The 15,471-nt window shown below is 37.8% G+C and overlaps 1 protein-coding gene across 1 annotated transcript; it reads left to right on the top strand.

Moving 5' to 3' along the window:
* The first annotated feature begins 2,127 nt into the window (after positions 1 to 2,127).
* On the top strand, positions 2,128 to 4,509 carry LOC148266533 (uncharacterized). Its single transcript, XM_088217029.1, has one exon. The coding sequence runs from the start codon at positions 2,831 to 2,833 to the stop codon at positions 4,178 to 4,180; it is 1,350 nt and encodes a 449-aa protein (XP_088073155.1). The 5' UTR covers positions 2,128 to 2,830; the 3' UTR covers positions 4,181 to 4,509.
* Positions 4,510 to 15,471: the final 10,962 nt, after the last annotated feature.

Below are 15,471 nucleotides of genomic sequence, written 5' to 3' on the forward strand. Positions count from 1 at the left end.
GGTGTAGTGGTGTACATATGCTAAGTGTGAATATGTGTTGTATGAGGAGGTGTGTGTAGGTTATGCAAATATGTTACAGAATTGGAGAGTTTTAGGACAATGTTGTTGGTGTAGGAACAATTTAGGTTGGAATACCCGTAGTGGGGGTTAAGTATGAGAGTTTATTGGGCATATTGAGTAAGAACGAAATTATCTTAGAGGTGGTTGAGCTGGGAGACACCGATATTAGTTGTTGTTATCTGGAAAGAGTAAGTCGATTGCCGATAGTGGTAATATTTAGGGGTCTCCGACGGGTAAAGTATTGAGTCGCCGATGTTGGTGACGGAAGAAAATAGTACTAGTGTGTGTGAGTGGCTAACTAGGGGTCGAGTAATAGAAGGGTAAATGATGGTCGCCGATACTGGTGACGAATGAGAATAATTGTGTGGATGAGTGGCATAGTCGGGGCCGAGGGGGTGATATCGAGGGATGATCACACCTAGTATGAATAACGATTAAATACTGGGGATACATAGTAATATCGTTGAGTTAAAGAGTAGTAAGAAAGTATGACTTAGGCAACGGAAAGGGAAAACTTATAAAAATGGGGTTTTAATTTGGTTTGTATGTTATACTAGTGACTTAAATTTTACTGTACTGAGTTATATGTACTCATTCTTTATTATTTACAGATGAAGTAGGGATGGAGTCAGGATCGGAGTTGTCGGATTCCGAACTTAGTTTATAGAGGAAACATAGCAAGAATTTCTACTGGTAGAATTGGGAACTTAAATAGTTGGTAGTAATGTAGATTGTATGTCAACTGATGATGTATGAATTTGTGTTATACTTTATTGATGCATTTATGGTTGAAGGTTTTTATTTGACATTGAGTAATAGGTTGTGCTAGTTTTCTTTTTGTAGGCGAGACTGATTTGGAATGAAATTTTAGTATTCGGCACATTGAACTGTTTGAGACTATGCCGTTAGAAATAAAAAACGGGACGTTACAAAAAATGAGCGATTTTTCTTAACAAGAAAAATCTATATTTTTTTTTATAAATTAGAGAGAAGTATTTCAAAGGATTTTGATGAGAAATATATTAAATTATTAAAGATTGATGAGAAATGTATCAATAATTAGAAGTTGATGAGAAGTGCACCAACAATTGATGAAAAATACTTTAAAGGTATTAGTGTAAATTTATCTTTTAGAAGATTTTATTAGTGTTTGTTTTTTAGACTGTCATATATTATTTTTAGACAATTTAAATTTAATGTTAACTTATTTAAAAATACTTTAAACTGTTAATTTTGAAGTGAACGAAGTCAATAAAAATTTAAATTTTTTTTGACTAAAAAAAATTTCCAACAAAAATAATTAGAAATCTCTACATTTGTCTCTCCAATGCGTAAAGCACAATAATATCCTCATTATATAGTTTTCAGACTTACGAAAAATATAATAATTTATAATATTATGATATGTCAAGTTTTTAAAATAATTAAATTTTAGAGAAGTGGGTCATTAATAGTTCTATATATATATATATATATATATATATTATAAAAAAAAAATTGAAGCTTAACAAAACACAAAATCTATATTTATTGAGTGATAATATTTTTAAGTTCTCAATTATTATTCATTATGTTCAAAAATAGAATTTGAAACTCATTAATGATAATACATCTACATATAAATATAATTATATAATTATATATATTTATATGCTATTCAAAGTTCAAAGCACCACTGTGGATTATAAGTTACTTACCTCATTATTAGTAATTCAATTTATTACCTAAAATTACAAAATTTTCTTATTATCAAAATAAATTCTAATTTTGAATTTATTATTCGTAGGAGGTAGTCAACTCAATTTGTACGAGTGTGTTAGAATTTTTTTGAAGGTAATATTTTTAAATTCAACTTAAACATAACTATATTATATATATATATATTAAGAGTGTATTAAAAAAAATAATTTCTGTAATTTTTTGAAGTTTTAGAACCTTAAGAAATATTTAACTTTTTTAAAAAATATATTATTTTGAGAAAATTAAGAAAAATATAATACAAATTTTGAATAATATAAAAATTTTACCTTCTAATTCATTGGGGAAGATCAGAGGTTAGATGGCACTCTCCACGACGACCATATGGTGAGATTATGATGACAAAACCTCCAACTTCGTGTCGCCATATCTCTCAATCATGAAAGAATCAGAATGCCATTGAAAATTTTGTTTGAATGGCTATCAGGTCCATCCAAGAATCATCTCAAGAAGATACCTAAAAACGTACTTTTTTGTGCTACCAAGTTGGCCAAGAATCTTGCAGGAAACTTGAGACTTGCAGCCTTTAGATTCAGTTTTGTCACGCCACAAAGCTTTAGATTCTCTGTGACCTTTCTTCTTCTTCTTCTTCTTCTTAGTTTTCTTCCTTCTTCTTCTCGGCTCTTCAGGGATTTTAAGCGTGTTTTGTCGCAGACGAATTTGGAAATTCCGGGAAGCTAATTCTGGTGAGCTGGGCTTTGTCTGGGTCCAATTCATTCATTTTTCGGGATTTTTTTCCATTGTGGGTGTTCGAAATTTTAGGAAGAGATGTGAAAATAAATCCCCGAAAAAGAAGTGGAAAAGAAAATGGTTTCTACCAAACCAAGCTAACTATTAAACCTCAATCTAAAAATCCTGATTTCCTATTCTTTTTGGTTCTCTTTGTGGTTCCGACATTAGATAACTACTCTACTAAGTTGTCTTTTTAAATATCTGAGCTGAGAATAAGAAGCGGAAGAAGAGCAAGGAGACTCTACGCTTCTCGGATTTGCAGCTATCTCGATCGTCAACAATGGAGAATGATCAAGATCAGGATCGAGAGCAGGCAAACCTTCAGGGAGTCGTGGGATCGGGTTCCGGGGAGAAAGATAAGGATTTCTCAACAAAGGACCGACTATTGATTAAGCTCAAGCTCCCGAGAAGGGAGTCTAATGAAGCTGCGGAAGGTAGTACTCCCATGGCAGACGCCGGCAGCGGCGACTCCGCCGGCTCTGGTGGTTTATCGAGGAACAATCAAAGTCGCGTATGCCAGGATTGCGGGAGGGTTTTCGCATCGGGAAAAGCGTTAGGTGGGCACAGGAGAATCCATGTTCAAGCCGCCAAAAAATCTCAAAAGCTGATTGATCTTGTCGCCAACAAAAATGATCTTCCTAATCATGATCGACAGTTGGTTCTTGTAGAACCTACAGATAATCAAAATATTGGCGTGGATAGGGGCTGGAGAGGAATTCAGCCACCAAACGCGGTCGCAAAGAAGGCTGCTTCCTCAGTCTCCACCCTCTCTGATGATCGTCTTCATTTGTATTCTTCAGCTAACACCGGCTCCGTCTCGGACCTCAAGGATTCGCTGCCGCGATGGTTGGTCACTGGTAAAAGAGGTCGAAAAGCCCTCCCGCCTGCTTCTTCCGCTTCCGGGTATGGTTCCGGCTCCGGGTCCCGATCTGGTTCTTATGCGATCCAGGAGGAAGACAAGAATAATAATGATGATCAATTGGATGAGAATGACATGGACGAAGCGGTGAAGGATCTCATGATATTTGCTCGCGGGGGATCTTCTCAATCTGATGGAAATCCAAAGAAGAAGATAGCTGAGGAGCACAAGAGCTCCATTAAAGGAGCTGGAAACGAGCTTAATATCATGGGAGATCAGACTGAACCAAAGAGCAAAGAGAATGTCGAGCTGAACAAGACGATGAATATGAAGAAGAGAAGACTGTGTGATCAGGAGAAAGAAGGTGAAGTTGTAGTGACGGACCAAAACAATCAAGTTCAACACATCTGCATCAACTGCAACAAGCCTTTTCCTACCTACCAAGCTCTCGGGGGCCACAGGTCCAGCCATAATAAACTGAAGAATGATGTCTCCAAAGAGCCGGCACGGTCAGGACTCAATCAGGAAATCGTACTATTCGAAGATCGGGTAGTGAGTACTGCAGCCAATCACCAATGCAACATATGCAGCAAAGGGTTCCCCACAGGTCAGGCACTCGGCGGACATATGCGGCGTCACCGGACGGCACCGATGGCATCACCGGCTGGAAGTCAAGTCACCTCTTCATCATCTGAGCAACAACAGCCCACTACTCGTGCGGTCCGTAACTTTGATCTCAACGATATTCCTGCCCAAGAACCTGATTATTGAGATACTGTAAGTCTTCGAAACATGCATGGTTTATGATGATGATGACTGTTATGGTTTAGTGGCATGCAGTAGTAGAGAAGTCTAGTTATGGAAATGGAGATACAGAGTTTCAGAGTTTAGGTTTTGTCTGGTTTCTAGTTTAGTTTTCGTTGCATTAGAAATGATGAGGAGAGAAGAAGAAGAACCCTTTTGGTTATGGTTTAGACATTTTGGTATGTTCAACCATTGATGCTGAAAAGATTAAAAAAAAGCTCATTGTATCTTTTTCTGGGATGAAGATGATGATGACTGAAAAAATAGTTTTTTTTTTATATAAATTCTTGTGTTCTTATTTATTATTTCTTATTCTTTACGCATTGCTTATAATACTCACAGTAGAAACTTCATATTATCCAAAGTTTATAAACTTAATTATTTTTTTGTGAAAAGTAATTATTCAAATATTAAAAAATGAAGAGGATATAAACAACTGGTCAATCTGTTTTACTTTCTGCTGCCTTCACTTGTAACTGGCTCTCATATAAAGGAGTTGATGATGTGAGAATTTAAGGCTTGACTTGTTACCGGTTGTAAGTCATTTTGTATATACAACTCCATTACAAGTGTACACATATATATAATATATATGTATACATATCTCCCAACAAAACCCACTTTCTGGGTTTATCTGAATTGTTCGATATCCTTACATGTGTATATATATATATATATATATATAGATATATATCATAGTAACATAAAGGCATTAAAAGTCACTTACAAGCAAATGACCAAGTCATATCTATACATATAACTTGAGCAGGTTAATTTCTTATGTTGTGGGAGATATAAAATTTGTATATACAAAACGCACAGGCGGTGTGTCTGCATGTATATGCATTATATACATATGTGTGTAGGTAGGGGTGTATAATGGGATTGAGGTTAAGAGAAATTTAAAAAGGGTAGGCTCACCTGTTCTCTTGACGAATTCTCGTGAAAGTTTTTCTGTACTTTCATGCCACTTCATCATATATATATATATATATATATTCATTTTTTTTTGACATCACTCTAAGATCATGTGTATTCATCGAATTTGTAAACACTTTCAAATATGAATAAAAAAAATTAACTAATGAAACAAGAATATAGAACACAGAAAGTATATCCTAATTAGTACTTGAGGGTTGATTGAATATGAAGCAACCTGTACATATATATATATATATATGTATGTATATCTTATATATATACATATGTGTGTGTGAGTGTATGTACATAGCTGGGATAGATGGTGACCCCTTTGCTGTTTTATATGCAGCTAAGTTTGACAATACTAGCAACTAGGTAGCAAGGCTTGAACACTTCATAGTTGCTCAAGTAAGCGAGTGTGTCGTATGAGACATCTGTGAGTCCACATTATCCTCTGTTTTATCCACCATTTCATAATTCCTTTTCAACACAAATTCAAATTGTAGTTCTAATATATATATATATATATATATATATATATATATCTACATGTGTATATATCTATATATATATATATATAGTTGAGAGTATCATCTCATATTAATTATGTTAACATAATTTCTTCACTTACAAAACATACGATATTCATTTCTAATTAAACCGTTATATAAGATCCCTAGTAACGTTTTATTTAGAGCAAAATTTAAACCCTAATTCTTTCTAAATTCAAAGTCAATTTTTTAAAGAAGTATAAAATTCGATACCTTAATTTAGAAAAAGTTCGATAAAAATTATCTACAAAATTTTATTTGAATAATATTTTATTTAGAATAAAAATTTTAGTTTAAATCATTTTTTTTAAAGAAATATAAACTTCGATATCTGTAATAATATCTTATATGGAGTAAAAGTTTCGAATTTAAATTTTTCTAAGTTTAAAGTTAATTTCTTTAAAAAAATATAAAATTCCATAACGAGTTTTATAAAAAATTAATAAAATTTTAGGTAGTAAATTGAGTTTTTTTTTTTTTTTGACATTGTATTTGCTTGCCTTTTTATTTAAAAATTTTATAAGTGTATTTAATATAAAATTAAAATATAACATCTTCAAAATATATAAGAAAATTTAATTTATTAAAACATAAAAGAATTTTTCTAATGAGTGGGAAATATTTATTAATATATATATACTCTCCCAAGCGAATCCAAGCTTAACACATAACGCTGTATATTTAGAAAAAAAAAACATATAAGGGTAATAATATAAACATAAACAGAAAATTTAATGGATAAACAAAGTTATTCCAAAGTAGTTTGAAATTCAACATAATGAGAATCTAAAATATATTATATTATAATATATAAAAATTAAAATAAGTTCAAAGTCTCAAACTATGTAAGTAAAGAAGTACTAAAAATGTTTAGATAGTTAGATATCAAATTTTAACGATTACACCTTAAATTTTTCTTGTATTTGAGTCTCTTATGTAGAAATTTTTTAAAAAGAAAGGTAATAATTCATGATCTTGGTAACTCGTAAGTAACTAATACTTCATAATTAATTATTGACAAATAAAAAATAATAATACATATAAATTAATAAATATTGATAAAAAATAATAGCATTATGTGATTCGCAATTCACACTTTTCGTATGAATTTTTCTCGAAAATTAAGCTCAAATTTTTAAAATTTAATAGCACATATTTATGAATAAGAAAATTTTGCCTCTGATATAAACTAATGTCACACTTAACCCCAATGTAAAAATCACAATAGTATGCTACTTTGTCACCACCCGTGTAACGACCCTGAAAATTTAAAAAGAAAATGTATATAAAGAATATAAGTATGGAAGCGAAATAAAAGGTTATGGTTAATATCCCTTATATAATAACTTAAACATACTAATAATACCAAAAATAAGTCATCTAAAGAAAAATACTGGGAATGAAAGACTATAAAAGAAGCTAATAAACATCTAGGTATCTACTCGCCGTCTTCTTGTAGATCGGGCTTGGGAACCAAGTCCTCTTAATCTGAAATGGTTAAGTAAAGAATGAGCTACACTAATCTAGTAAAGACATCACACTATATCACTGTCACAGAAGTACATGTTGGTAGAAAATAAAAAACAACCAATGGAGCACAAGTTTCAAGTAAATTTATTTATCAATAATCAAACCATTTACCGTCCACTTACCTCAGTGTGATTTATAAAAACGACTCATGGAAACAATAACATCATATAAATATCATGAATTCATACATGATCTGTATCATAGTACATGTCATACTTTTATATTTCAATCATCAAACTACAGTTACCCCCCTTTTATCAGTCTACCAGTATCCGTGGGGATCTATAGGGGTCCCCGCTACACGTGAACCATTCCTTTAACAAACTTAATTCCCAAGGCCGTCCCCATGCCCCGTCCGGTATGGGCCCCAAATAGTAAAACCTCAATACCTCATTCAGTATGAGGGTGAAGTGGGCTGTCCCCATACCCCGTTTGATATGAGCGCCAAAATATTGAAAGTCTCCATACCCCGTCTGGTATGAGACAATGTTCTTGGTAGGGTTCCCTATGGACCCGGTCCGTCCACCATCTCCCAAGATATCTAGTGAGACTGTCAACTTATCCATTTATCAATTCACATACATTTTCTATTTTTTTCTTAGTTTTCCGTTTTCTACATAAACATGAATATTTAAATAAGTAACAAGCATACAATAAGGCAAGCATATCATTGAATTCACAAAATCAAGCCATAATGAAGTAGACAGTGATTCATGCATTCAAAATCATAGAATAAATAAATCAGATACCATACTGCATTTAGACTGTAAAATAAATCAAACAGGAACTGACAGAGAAATATGTCCGGTTCGGCCTCCATTAGCAACCGTAATAATTATGTATATCTATTTAATTCATACAAATACAGTTTTATCATTCATTAGAATTTAACTCCGTAATTGAAAATAGGGTGTGGGGTCCTTACTTGATTCGAAGCCGAAAACCAGATTTTCATTGCGCCTACGGGCAGTCCCTGAGTTCCCTGAATTTTTTTTTTCGGGAACTGAAACACGCTTACAGTACCTACACATGTCCCAAATAACTCAAAAATCAGACCCAAAACCTATTCGGCCAATTTCAGAATTCCTGCACGGTGGCGATCTACCTCGGGTTGGCTGTTTCTGACTGTTTTTGGCCGAATTTGGCTAAACTTGCATTGGTTCCTGTGAGAAAATACCCCTAGGGCTCTCGATGGGTCGAAAAAATATCAAAAACTGAAACTTACCGGCGGCGAGGCTCTCTGGTGCAGCAGCTCCTCTGGCTCGAGTCGCGATTTGGTGTTTTGCTCCGGTCAACCTATAGAGGAAGGAACGGTGGTCACAATGGTGTAAAAATTACATCGAACGGGAATCAGGAAGGGCCCCATCGGAGGAAAAAATTGAGAAAACCCGCATCGGCGCTACTGGGCTTCGGTGGTATTTTTCTGCCAATTGGCCGGTGTTTCGGCTTCAATTTGGCCACAGGTGGATTCAACATCGAATTCTGAGCCAAGAAGAGAATTTTTACCTCGTTTGGCGGGAAAAAATTGCTCCGGTGCGACGGTCGGTGGCGGCGGTCGGCTCCCAAGCGGCTGGGCTATTTTCTCCGGCGATGGGCTCTAGCAGCTAGGGTTAGAGTTTGGGTGTGGATGAGATTATTTATAACCTTCCGCTTTTAATCTGAGCCATCCATCGTGATTTAATCTGGACTGTCCGATCGCGATTAAAAAGAAAATGAATCTAGACCGTTCATCGCGATGCAATCTGAGTCGTCCGTGCGTGATTCAAACTGGGTCGTCCGTGCGCGCTTTTGATCTGGGTCGTCCATGCGCGTGAGAACGGATATCAGCCGTTCGATCGTGCGCACGCGGATCGCCCATGTGGCTCCCTTCCTTGTGGCCTCCCGCGTCAGCATCTCTGCCACACGGCGCGTTCTGGGTTGCTGGGACTGCTGATCGAGCAGCTGACGTGGCTCAATTTTTTTAAATTACGTTTTGACCCCCGATTTTCAAATTTTCTTTTAAAAATACCCCCAGAACCCAAATTTTCACATATTTTTCTCAAAATTGCTTTCAATTAAATCCCTAAAATAAATTTACCCTTTATTATTATTATTATTATTATTTCTATTTAATGAAATTAAACTAAATTAAAACCATATAAAAATTCATATATTCATATAAAAATTACAAAAAATCAAAATAATAATAATAATAATAATAATAATAATGATAATAATAATAATTGGGGTGTTTAAACTCTCCCCCCTTAAAGAAATTTGGTCCCTCAAATTTGCATCTTATTCTTGATCGAACAAATGGAGGTACTGGACTCTAAAGTCTGATTCTAGTTCCCATGTAGCCTCCCTTGGTGTGTGGTTCTGCCATACGACCTTTACAAAGGATATTTTCCGGTTGCGAAGCAACCTACTCTTTCGATCCGTAATACCGACTGGTACTTCCTCGTAGGATAAGTCTTCCTGGAGTGGAAAGGGTTCATGGGCCAAGACATGAGAGGGGTCCGAGTTGTACTTACGTAGCATAGACACATAAAATACATTATTGATCTTGGAAAGCTCTAAAGGTAGTGTTAGTCTGTAGGCGGCAGTACCAATCATGTCTAAGACTTCGAATGGTCCAATGAATCAGGGGTTTAGTTTTTCCCTCCTGCCAAACCTACTAATTCCCTTGAAAGGAGTGACCTTGAGGAACACCAGGTCGCCTTTCTCAAGCGCTAAATCTCTCCTCCAGGTGTCCGCGTAACTCTTCTGACTGCTCTGAGCCGTCTGAATGTTTCTTCTGATCTTAACTATCTTGGATGTGGTCTCCTCTACCAGCTCCGGGCTGAACAATTTTCTATCACTCACTTATTTCCAACAAATCGGCGATCTGCATGGACGCCCATATAACGCCTTATACGGAGCCATGCCAATGCTCGCTTGTTAGCTGTTGTTGTAGGCAAATTCTATCAGGGGCAGATGGTCATCCCAATGGCTCCCAGAGTCAAGGACACAAGCTCGAAGCATATCTTCAAGTGTACAGATTGTCATTTCTGATTGTCCATCAGTCTGAGGGTGGAAGGCAGTACTGAAGGACAGCTTCGTTTCCATGGCTTACTGAAAGCTACTCCAAAATCGAGAAGTGAACCTAGGGTCCCTATCGGACACCACTGTCACTAGAACTTCATGTAATCTAACTATTTTCCGGATATACATTCTTGCCAACTTGTCTAAGGGATCGGTCATTCTGATTGTTAAGAAGTGGAAAGACTTTGTGAGTCGGTCAACAATTACCCAGATGGCGTCATGTCCTGCGCGTGCCTTAGATAACCCTGTCACGAAGTTCATGGCGATATGTTCCCACATCCATTCCGGAATCGATAAAGGCTGAAGTAGCCCACTTTGGCACTGATCCTTTGCCTTGATCTGCTGACATATCAAGCACTTAGACACAAAGTCAGCTATGTCCCTTTTCATACCATTCCACCAAAATCGGGGTCGTATGCTTTGGTACATTTTAGTGCTTCCGGGATGCATGACAAAGTTTGAGCTATGGGTCTCAGTCATAATGTCTCTCTTCAATTCACTATCATTCGGAACACACATCCTGTCCTGAAATCGGAGTAACCCATCGGCAGAGACTCGGAATTCTGAACTAACTCCCTATCCTGTATTGTTCTTGAGGGCCATTAGGGCGGAATCAACTGACTGAGTTTTCTTTATTCTCTGTATTAACTCAGGCTGGACGGTCAAATGGCTCAAACATGTGGCTCTCCTCAAGTCCTGAAGTCGAACCTGTTGTGTAGCCCCAATTTACCTGCATTCTGAGACCATCAAATGGACTAAGATACCTGCATTTTTCCTGCTGAGTGTATCGGCGACTACGTTGTCCTTACCCGGGTGGTACAAGATATCATAATCATAGTCTTTAAGAAGTTTTATCTACCTTCTCTGATGCATATTGAGATCCTTCTGAGTGAATATGTGTTTCAAACTCTTGTGATCGGTATAGATCTGAAAGGTCTCTCCGTATAAATAATGGCACCAGATCTTCAAGGCGTATATGATTGCAGCAAGCTCTAAGTCATGGGTGAGATAATTTTTTTCATGGCTCTTTAACTGTCAAGACCCATAAGCTATGACCTTCACATGCTACATTAGGACACAACAAGGCCTAGATAGGAGGCATCACTGTAAACTGTAAATCCCCCCGATCCACTCGATAAGGCCAGCACAGGTGCAGTAGTCAACCGCTTCTTCAGTTCTGAAAAACTTCTTTCACAGTCCTCATTCCACTCAAACTTGGCATTCTTCTTTATGAGTCAGGTTAGGGGAGCCGCTAGGCTAGAAAATCCTTCGACGAACCTGCGGTAATAGCCCGCCATTCCTAGAAAGTTACGAATTTCTTTAATTGATGTCGATTTCTTCCAGCCGAGCATCGCTTCAACATTTTCAGAGTTTACTGATACTCCATCCTTTGATATGATGTGCCTTAGGAAGGCGGTCTGCTCAAGTCAAAATCTACAGTTACTCAACTTTGCATACAGCTTCTTTCTTCTGAAAACCTGCAAAACCTGGGCTAGATGGTGAACATGTTCTTCTCTGCTTTTTGAGTAGATCAGGATGTCATCGATGAACACAATAATAATTTGATCTAGGAATTCTCTGAAGACCCTGTTCATCAGATCCATGAAGATGGCTGGGGCGTTGGTTAACCCAAATGGCATGACCAGGAACTCACAGTGTCCATACCTGATTCGAAAGGCCGTCTTGGGGATGTCTTCTGTTCTTATTTTCACTTAATGGTAACCTGATCGCATGTCTATTTTGGAGAAGACCTGCGCACCCTACAACTGATCAAAGAGGTCATCAATTCTGAGAATGAGATACTTGTTCATGATTGTGACCCTGTTCAATCCTCTATAATCAATATATAGCCTCAACGTTCCATCTCCCTTCCTGGCAAAAGTGACTCCGGTGCCCCAAGGGGACACACTGTGTCTGATAAAACCACTGTCTTGCAATTCAGTGATCTATTTTCTCAGCTCCTCCATCTCAACGCGGCTCATGCCGTAAGGAGCAACCGAAATAGGTTAGGTGTCAGGCTGTAGGTCTGTGGTGAACTCGACTTCCCTATCTATTGGTAGTCCGGGTAGCTCATCCGAAAATATATCTTGAAAGTCTCAGACTACCGGAATCTCTTGAATACAATTCTCTTTCTTGGGTTTGCCTAATTAGAAAAAATAGCAAGGTTAAGGCACTCGACAAGTAAGAAAATTTGCCATCAAGTAATAAGTACTAAATAATTTTATTCATTTATAAATAGCTCCCCATTTGGAGGACTGAATACAACCTTTTTGCTAAAACAATCTATGGTGGCGTGATACGCCGCTAGCCAATTCATCCCTAAAATTACGTCAAAATTCCCTGTGTCTAATTTTATCAGGTCTACACTCAGTTTCCTATTTGCTATCTCCACGACACAAGCCTTGTAGACAACTTCTCTTAGTAATGTTGCACTCCCAGCAGTAGATACAATTAACATCGAATCAAGTTTATCAAGCAATACATTAAATTTGGATTCAAAAACAGGTAAAACAAATGAATGCGATGCACCAGTGTCAAACAAAACATGAGCAAAATAGTTACAGATAGTATACATACCCTGTACTACGTTCAGGTCAGCGTCGGCATCCTGCTGGGTGAGGTTGTAAGCCCTACCTTGAATAGGAGGTCTTTCTTGATTCTGGTTCCTTGGGCACTTTATCGCATAGTGTTGGGCACTACCACATATGCGACAAGTGTTGTTGAGGCAGTAACATGGTCGATCCCCGTGATCCCTGCCACAATGCTGATAGATCTTACCACGTCCTGCCACTGGAGCCTGAGGAGCAGCCTGGATCATCGGTCTGGGCCTCTTTTTCTATTGGATAGGCGCAGTAGGTGCTGGTTTGCAGAGTAGAGCTAAAGGTCAGTGGTTCCCTACTGGCCGAGGGAGAGTGTGGAGGCTCCTCTCAACTAACTGTTCCTTGGCCAGGACGGTTGAGTATGTCTTGAGATCCAATACAAATAGATGTTGCTTGATCTCTAGGCGAAAGCCCCACTGGAACCTCCTAGCCTTCCTGTCCTCGTCCATCAACGTCTCAAGGGAGTATCAGCCTAACTCTAAGAACTTACGGGCATATTCTGATATCATCATGTTCCCCTAGACCAACTGGACAAACTCCATCTCCTTCAAGTGTCGGATGTGCTCTGGAAGGTACTCTGTATGGAATGCTGCTAAGAACTGTTCCCAAGTGACCGGAACAGGCATGGTGGTCTACTTGAGTTCCCACCAGCGGTTTGCTTCTCCCACCAGCATGTAGGTAGCAAAAGTGACCCTTTGCTCGGGAGTCACTCCTAAAGTCTTGAAGGCCTTCTCCGTCTCTGCCAACCAATACTGGGCATCTTCAAAGGAGGATTCTCCTACAAAAGTGGATGGGTTCAGTCTCCTGTACCTCTCTATGTAGCCTGAGTCAATCATGGAAGGAGTTGGGTCCTGCGAAAGAGGAACTGGGCCAAGCTGAGGATAAACTAGGGGGTCTTGTGGTGGTACTTGCTAATATGGTGGGGGTACTGGATTATACTGTGGCGGTACTGGGCAGTACTGCGGCTGGGTTACCGAATTATACTGCGATGGTGGCACCGGGTGGTACTGTGGAGGAGCAGGCTCATACCGGGGTGGCTCGGGATGCTCCCGCTGTAGTGGTGGCTCAACCTGTGGCAGCAGGGAAGGGTCGGGTAGCTCCCTTCTCTCCTCTTAACCTTGATGGGCAGCAATGAGTCTCTCCAGCATCTCAAATATTCTGTCAACATCTTTCCGAAGCGAACCATCCCGGGCTGCTCGGTTTAGTGGAGGTCTTCCTCTCTTTATCTCTCTGCACCTGCATTTCATAAGTAAGGATTGAGTAATGATTCAATAGTTTGGTGTTTCTCTAAGTATTATTGTGTAAGGGACGAGTCCAAGGAACGCGACTCTGATATTAACTGTAACGGTCCCGAAAATTTAAAAAGGAAATGTATATAAAGAATATAAGTGCGGAATCGAAATAAAATGTTATGTTTAATATCCCTTATACAGTAACTTAAACGTACTAACAATACCGAAAATAAGTCATCTAAAGGAAAATACTGGGAATGAAAGACTATAAAAGAAACTAATAAACATCTAGGTATCTACTTGCCGTCTTCTTGTAGATCGAGCTCGGGAACCAAGTCATTCTGATCTGAAATGGTTAAGTAAGGAATGAGCTACACTAACCCAGTAAAGACATCACACTATATCATTGTCACATAAGTAAAGGTTGATAGAAAACCAAAGACAACCAATGGAGCACAAGGTTTAAGTAAATTTATTTATCAATAATCAAACTATTTACCGTTCACTTACCTCAGTGTGATTTATAAAAATGACTCATGGAAACAATAACATCATAAATATCATGAATTTATATATGATCTGTATCATAGTACATGTCATACTTTTATATTTCAATCATCAAACAACAGTTACCCCTTTTTTATCAGTCTACCAGTATCCGTGGAGATCCATAGGGGTCCCCGCTACACATGAACCATTCATTTAACAAACTTAATTTCCAGGTCCGTCCCCATACCCCGTCCGGTATGGGCGCCAAATAATAAAACCTTAATACTCCGTCCGGTATGAGGGTGAAGCGGGTCGTCCCCATACCCCGTCCGGTATGAGCGCCAAAACATTAAAAGTCTCCGTACCCCGTCTGATATGAGACAACGTTCCCGATAGGGTTCCCTATAGATCCAATCCGTCCACCATCTCCCAGGATATCTAGTGAGGCTGTCAACTTATCTATTTATCAATTCACATACATTTTCTATTTTTTTCTTAGTTTTCTGTTTCCCACATAAATATGAATACTTAAACAAGTAACGAGCATCCAACAAGACAAACATATCATCGAATTCACGAAATCAAGCCATAATGAAGTAGACAGTGATTCATGCATTCAAAATCATAGAATAAATAAATCAGATACCATACTGCAGTTAGACTGTAAAATAAATCAAACAGGAACTGACAGAGAAATATGTCTGGATTGGACTACATTAGCAACCGTAATAATTATGTATATCTATTTAATTAATACAAATACAGTTTTATCATTCATTAAAATTTAACCCCGTGATAAGAAATAAGGTGAGGGGTCCTTACTTGATTCGAAGCCGAAAACCAGATTTTCACTGTGCCTACAGACAGTCCCT

Source organism: Carica papaya, chromosome 4 (genome assembly GCF_054855325.1).
Source record: "Carica papaya isolate Zhongbai chromosome 4, ASM5485532v1, whole genome shotgun sequence".
Classification (NCBI taxonomy): domain Eukaryota; kingdom Viridiplantae; phylum Streptophyta; class Magnoliopsida; order Brassicales; family Caricaceae; genus Carica; species Carica papaya.

What these genes read in the sequence shown, in the direction of transcription:
- LOC148266533 (XM_088217029.1), top strand. Translation starts at nt 2,831, where the DNA reads ATGGAGAATGATCAAGATCAGGATCGAGAGCAGGCAAACCTTCAGGGA.